Source organism: Caretta caretta, chromosome 24, assembly GCF_965140235.1.
Source record: "Caretta caretta isolate rCarCar2 chromosome 24, rCarCar1.hap1, whole genome shotgun sequence".
Taxonomy (NCBI): domain Eukaryota; kingdom Metazoa; phylum Chordata; order Testudines; family Cheloniidae; genus Caretta; species Caretta caretta.
Genome location: NC_134229.1, coordinates 85,480 through 92,976, shown reverse-complemented (window position 1 = coordinate 92,976; position 7,497 = coordinate 85,480). Strand labels below are relative to the sequence as shown.

General features: G+C 39.3%; 1 protein-coding gene across 4 annotated transcripts in view; it reads left to right on the top strand.

Moving 5' to 3' along the window:
• Positions 1-6,500, top strand: part of SYT11 (synaptotagmin 11) — a 44,785-nt gene extending 38,285 nt beyond the window's left edge. For all 4 annotated transcript variants that reach the window (XM_048828413.2, XM_048828411.2, XM_048828414.2 and 1 more), the window contains one exon: positions 3,407-6,500. In XM_048828413.2, the coding sequence (XP_048684370.2) occupies positions 3,407-3,717 (311 nt within the window). In that variant the 3' untranslated portion in view covers positions 3,718-6,500. The remainder of the gene's footprint in view (positions 1-3,406) is intronic.
• Positions 6,501-7,497: the final 997 nt, after the last annotated feature.

Sequence of the window (7,497 nt, the reverse complement as noted above, 5' to 3'; positions counted from 1 at the left end):
AGTATCAAGATTCAAGTGATAGTGAGTAAGAATATTGGAAACAAATGGTTGCATATAAAAGAAGATCATAATATACTTTCTAGAGACTAAACTTACCTCCTGTCTAAAGAAGTTTCTCTCACCTAGAATCCTCTTAAGCAATTTAAACCAACGTTGGCTGAGATCCTATTTTTATTAATGAAACTGTGCTGTTTGTTTACTTCTGAGGTCAAGGATGAAGGAATGTCTTCTTTGCTTCCTAGTTATACCCCCAATGTTCATTGTCTTAGCTCATAGCCAGAATAATGACACGACCTCCGTTTTGATTTCACAACTCTTTACAAGTTAATAGACATCCATTGTGTCAGTTTACAATGCGTAATTTACATCCTGACAGAGGAAAACATCTTTTTCACCTTTGCTGGTGACTAATACCTTGAGATACAAACTTTAAAAACATATTTTTTAGTATATATGCATGATGCTTTACATAGTATCTGTATACTCAGTGTTTTTGTAGTAATGTGGGCCCCAGGATATGAGACACACGGGGTACGAGAGGTAATCTTTTATTGGCCCAACTTCTTATCTTAAAAAAATCACCGCACCCACATTGTCTCTATAGTGCCTGTACATACTGTGACAGGGTCAGGCCAGATGGCTACAGGAGAGTAACAGAAGGCAGATGTATTAGCCCCAGGCTAAGTAGGTCCCTTTTCCCTGGGTAAGGTAACAGGGAAGGTTCCAGAACAATCAGGAACCTTCTGGAGACAATTAAGACAGGCTGATTAGAACACCTGCAGCCAATCAAGAAGCTGCTAGAATCAATTAAGGCAGGCTAATCAGGGCACCTGATTTTTAAAACCTGGGTTTTAAAAAGGAGCTCACTTCAGTTTGTGGTGTGCATGTGAGGAGCTGGGAGCAAGAGGCACTAGGAGCTGAGTGAGAACGTGGACTGTTGGAGGACTGAAGTGTACAAGCATTATCAGACACCAGAAGGAAGGTCCTATGGTGAGGATAAAGAAGGTGTTGGGAGGAGGCCATGGGGAAGTAGCCCAGGGAGTTGTAGCTGTCGCACAGCTGTTCCAGGAGGCACTCTAGACAGCTGCATTCCACAGGGCCCTGGGCTGGAACCCAGAGTAGAGGGTGGGCATGGGTTCCCCCCAAATCCTCCCAACTCCTGGTTAGACACAGGAGGAGTTGACTTGGACCGTGGGTTCAGAAAAACAGCCAAGCTGAGGGCTGCCGTGAAGCTCCAAGGCAAGCAAATCCGCCAGTAAGCACAAGACCCACCAAGGTAGAGCAGGAACTTTGTCACAATAGGTTTCAGAACAATATTAATACCAGAATGACACTGGCTTTCATTTGAGACCTCACATTACATTCTTTGGTGAACTAGAATGTAAACACCAACCTCATGAAATTTCTATAATTGCTTCCCAGTTGGCTTAAGAGGGCCGTGGTCACAGAAAGGTACTTGACTTACTACTGCATGACATTCTAATTAAAAAAATAGCACTATACACATCAAAGCACATTAAAGGGCTTACCAACTGGCCTACAGCTCTCAAAAAGTAGTTGTAAATGAGGAATCAGCAAAATGGGGTATTCCTAGTGTAGTTCTGCATCCATCTGTTCTAAGCTCAACACTAATAATTATTTTAAATATTTGAATAAAAATTACTGTTGATAAAAATCTGTAGATACTGAAGACCTATGTTAATGTGGACACGGTAGTTAGAACAATCTGGATTGCTTGATCAGCTGTGTGATGGGTTGGGTCACAGAAACACCCTTGGGACTGCCACCTGATGTGCTGAGACTACCTCTGAGCCCGTTTTCCCTACCAGCTTGGGACTGCAGTACCCTGTTGTAACAATGCTGCCCGTGGGAGCCAGCTGAGGTCACTCAATCAGGGTGAACTGCAAAAAAACGGGGCAGACAAACCCCAAACGTTGGTGGATATTCCAGAATTTAGATTTACCAAGCCAGCCCAAAACAGCCTCTGTATTACCTCACTGGTTACTCAGAAGGCCGAACAATGCAGTTCCCTTAAACTACCCAGCCGCAGGCCTCCATCCAGACACACATGTCAAACATATGATGAATTATTCTGAAAAAAATCTTATTTCATCATACAAAAGGTTCTCCCAATCCCAAAGGATCAGCCACACACCCAGGTCAAACAACTTAGATCTTACCCAAAATACATGCTTATAGCCAATTCTTATTAACTAAACTAAGATTTATTAAAGAAAAGAGAGAGAGAGAGAGAGAGTTGGTTGAAAGATCAATATACGTATAGACTTGAGTTCAATTTCTTGCGGTCCAGATACATAGCAGAGATGGTGAGTTTGTAGTTGCCAAAAGTTCTTTTAGAAATAGTCCATAAGTTATAGACCAATGTCCATATTCAGGGTGGCTCCAGTCAGTGATTGAGGATTTCAGTTCTTATGGCTTAGGGTTTCCCCTTCTTGAAACCCAAAGCAGATCTGAGATGAAGAAGGATCGTGTCCCAGGGTTTTTATACATTTCCAGCAGCCTCTTGGCCTGAGAAAACAATAGGCTCAACTTTCCGTCTCCCAAATATCATAGCAATTAGCATAGGGTAATTTATCCATTGAACAGTTCAGATACAGGTTACCACAACCTTCAGAGAGACATATAGACAATAATACTATTTTACTTAAGTGTCTTCCTAAATATTAATACTCCTTTTTTGATCTCTGAATCAAAGCTATAGACAAGAATTGTTTGCTTACATCACAAGACCTGAGCAAAAATCTACCCTTCTATCTCTAACCATGCAGGCTTGCATTTCAAAGTTCTGTTTATTTACATATCGTCCTAACCAGTCTTTAAAGTTCAGCCATGGGTCAGGTCAGTCTGTGAGTTAACTAACTCTCCAGTCCGCCATGGAGACTGCCAGTAACACAAGGAAGATGAGCATTTTTTCCTCTCAAAATAATAAAACAGTTTTTGATTGGGAGGAGATTGGGAAGCAGAAAGTTAGAACAAAACCTTTTTTTTTGCTTCTTTACCCAGTATAAAGGCGGCCTGAAAGGGCACAAACTTCCTTTTCTTTTTATGTATATTTTTGCTCCCTGTATAGATCTCTTAAAGTTTTTCATTTGGGGAATTATTCATCGCTTTGGTTCTTCACCTGTAAGGGAACCAGGGATTTAAACAAACTTTCTCAGATATTTATGGGACAATAAACTTTTATTTCTGATCAGAGTCTCTAATTTCCACGGTCATGGTTTGGATTTTAATGGAAGTGGTATAAGTGGGAGGGCAGCCAAGGTGTAGGGAGCTATGGGGCACTGTGATGTCTAACCTTTAATTCATTCTTGACCTCTTAGACATACTATTCCAAAGAGTATTATTAGGCTGTGTTATTGGTTTGCTTTTCTCTTTTCTCTGGCAGACCCCTATGTTAAGGTGAACGTTTATTATGGGAGAAAACGCATAGCAAAAAAGAAGACCCATGTGAAGAAGTGCACTTTGAATCCCATCTTCAATGAATCCTTCATTTATGATATCCCTGTGGATCTCCTTCCTGACATCAGCATTGAATTTCTAGTCATCGACTTCGACCGCACCACAAAAAATGAGGTGGTAGGTCGGCTGATTTTGGGAGCACACAGCATCACCACTGGTGGCGTGGAACACTGGCGAGAGGTGTGCGAGAACCCCAGAAAGCAGATTGCCAAATGGCACAGCCTGAGCGAATACTAGCAGAGGCTGCTGCAGCAGCGACTGCTGGCTCATAGAACAGACTTAAACCTTGTTTTAGTCATAGAACTAAACTTTCGTAAGATGCAGCTGATTGGTTCTCAAGTGATGTGATTTTGCAGGGCACTAAAATTCTTAAAAAGCATTAAATTTAAAAATACCACAACTATATGTAAGTGTAATCACGCTATTGCATGCCTAATACAAACTAAAATTAGTGTAACTTACCAATATCAAGTTGCAGATTTTAATATTATCTGTTACTATGGAAGTTGTGTTTGTGCCGAACTGTCTTTGCTGGTATTCACCACAACTGCCCTCTCTTTATTAGGCTTCTCCCAAAGTTTCTGAATTCTGCTGTTTAACCTCTAGTTTCTTGTTAGTTCATCTGCCTATAGATTCTTGCTGTTCAGTCCTTTGATTTGGAAGCATTAACTGCATTTTCATATATAAAAGTTTAGAATTCAGCAATAGTGCAAAGACGTACAAGGAAGAATAGCTCTCTCCTTTTAAGAAAAATGCCTTGTAACCTGGTATTGGAATATTTCCCTTTGTGATGTATTTGCTATAGAGCTATAAAGTCATGCTTGAAGGTATAAACATCTAAAATTGAAATATTAGCAACCTGATCACTTTGCTTTTGCCATATGGGACTTGGTTCAGGATAAATATTTGGTGCATCCCGAATTCCCACAGAGCACAAACTGTATTTTATTCAACTCTGTATATGAATAAAGGGTCCATACAGAACATTATAAACTAAATGTGTAAGATTCATTTTAGGGCGACTGAGGCTAATTCTCTAAAAGGATTTTGAATTCTACCTAAGCATCATCTTTTTCTAGACTGACAGTGACATATCTGAAATTAGACAGGAAACTTTATGCTGGAGAAAGGCTTTTAATGAATATAATCAAATTAATGATATAGCCTCCTCCACATTTGACTTGAGATTATATTAAATGTACTTCTTTACGATTTGTTTCTATAATAGCCAGTATTCAAAGCATTAGACTTAATTTACATTGAGAAAAATAAAAAAACCTGTCTTCTCAAAACATGAATTAAACTCTCAAATGAAAGTACAAAGCATTCTGAACTATCTTTACGTTTTTGGCTTCCAAGAATTAGAATTTGCTTACTGTCATCTTTGGAATTTAAAAACTTTACTGGATAACTGTGACTTGTAGCACTTTGTAGAACATTTGCCTGAATAGTCAGCAACTTCTTTGTACAGAAGGACATGGACCCAAGTTCTGTAAAGGTAAACAAAGGGTGGAAGCAGTTGCACTAGATCTCACTGTAAAAACACTGGTCTAAACTTTTGTACAAGATATCTTGATAAAGTAATCTGATTTGGCTTCCTATAAACAAGTCAATTTTTAATTTTAAACATTATTGGCAAGCTGATCATAAACAATTATAACAAGAGACCTAGGAAACAGCTCCTCTGCAGGGATCTGAGTTTATTTTTAAACACTACACATTAAAAACAAAGAAGAATTGAGTGGGCAGAAAGGCACACAGAAGACTGCAAGTTTTCAGTATTCATTTTGTTGCTTCCATGCAGCCACTGTTCTGTGCCCTGTGGAATGTAAATAATGTATCATAAGTAAATTTTTAAAAATTCATTTATCTGTTTACAGTACTTGAGACCACTGAATTTTAGAGCCCTGTTGGAAAAGCATGATCCTCACAATGTTCTTACTATTGAAAGTAGAATAACTGAGCATGTCTTAGCCTCCAGTTTCCTCTCAAGCCATAACATAGAGCAACGGCTGCTCGGTTGGCAAACAACCTAAGTTTTACCACCCATTAATCTCTCAGCAGCACTTTCTGACAAGCTGTCTTTGGAAAGTTGAATCTTTCCACTGTCAGCTTTTGTTGCTTGTAGGAACTCCCTTAAAGAGAAAGAAAGTTTCAGTTTAGCTGTGGCTGTTAATGGGTCCAGGACTAACAGTGATGTTGAGACTGAAGTCCTCTCAATATTTCTAAGACTTGCAGTGAAGTAAATACAGTGCGGGCTTCTCCATATGATTTATCAGGACATCTCAATCTTGATTCCTGCTTGAGGTTACAGTAGATTTTGATCTTTGTCTTAATTCCTTGGTAGCTCTTACTCTATTAGTGGCACTCAGCCCTGAACAGGAGAACAGATTTTCATCTGGAAACTGGTGTAGATCTATTTGAATCTGAGTTTTTACACTGAGCAATCTGATTGTTAAAGGTTAGGATCTATCACTATTCCTTCCACATTCTTCCCCCACTATAAAAATGATTACTTGTGTACATTCCATTCAAAAGTAACTAAGAGGTTCCCTTTTTGTCTTCAATGTGAAAAGTATACTTAAGCCTAGATCATCTCCTTATTCCTATTCCTTAGTTGAAAAAGGAAAGACTAACATCTTGTCAAGGAAAAGTGCTCAGGGTAATTAAACTTAGGCTTATTGGACAGATGTGAATAGCTCCATTACTCCTCAAGAATAATGGAAAACTGAAGATGTGCAGATAATTTTTCTTTGGTGTAAAATTGACAGTTACTGACAGCTGCCTCACGGTGGCATCTCCCAGATGTGTTTTTTCTTTACCTTGTGTCTTCTGTTGTAAAATTAACTTGGACAGTTACAACTTTGTGGTAAAAAAAGTTGAAAAGCGAAAAAAACTAACTTGAAATGTGTGAAACTGCATAATACTGTATGCTAATCTACAATATGTAATGCTATCTTGTATGTTGAATTTGTTAACGCACGTTGAGTGTGCGAATAAAGATTGATTCACTTTAAATAGCTACTGACTGTGGACCGTTTGTAGAAATCAGAAGAATATAAATGTATTTAAAACATAACTACACCAACTACTTTTAAGAATTAATTTCTAAAATTTGTGTTCCTGCCATAACCTGTTGTTTTATAGGAAGCAGCAGCTCATGTACAAGAAAAACATCAAAGTAATAGCTGAGCAACATCAAATGCAGAAACCAAATTAATGAAATCTACTTGTCCCTTCACTGCATATGATATCACCACCACCACAGCCCAGTGTTTGGACAAGATCAGCTCATGGACGAACAAAAGCTGTTCGGAGTGGAACCCAAGCAAGACAGAGATGATGCTACTAAGCAGAGAAAAACCACTCGTGAGAGTTTGCAGTCCTGATGCAGGCTCCTTTTGTTGACAGTGCACAGCCGCTATTAATTAGTTCAGTCTGTCTTTTAGGAGTGTTCCTAGAATACTAGCCCTGACACTAAGCTCTTACATACCTGCATCTAAGACATGGTCGCTTTGAACCAGGAGGAGGTCAGCGTGTACCAGAGAATTTTTTAGTGCATGGTAGCAGTGTCCACACGAACAGTTTGTGCATGTCATGCTAGTTCATTTTAGATTTACTTCCCAGTTTGCCACCCACTAACTATTCGTCTAGATGAGCCCTAAGCCTAACACTTTCTACCATTTCTGGTTGGCGAGGAGATGTTGGTCAGTCCTGAAAGACAGTGATCTGGCCACAGTTATACACTCCTTCATCAGCTCCCCTCTGGACTACAGTAATACAATATATCTGGGCATGAAGCCTTCAGCCCTTAGGAAATGTCAAATACAACAACACAACACTTTAACGCGTCTCCCCAGCAACATAGGCTACTGTGAGCACATTAAATCTGTCCTCTGCTTGTTTCACGGGCTTCCCACAGACTATCAATTTAAGTTCAAGGTCTCAATCCTCATCTTCAAGACACTCAATGGCCTCAGTCCAGAATATATAAAAAATTGCCTAAAGTCCAGGATG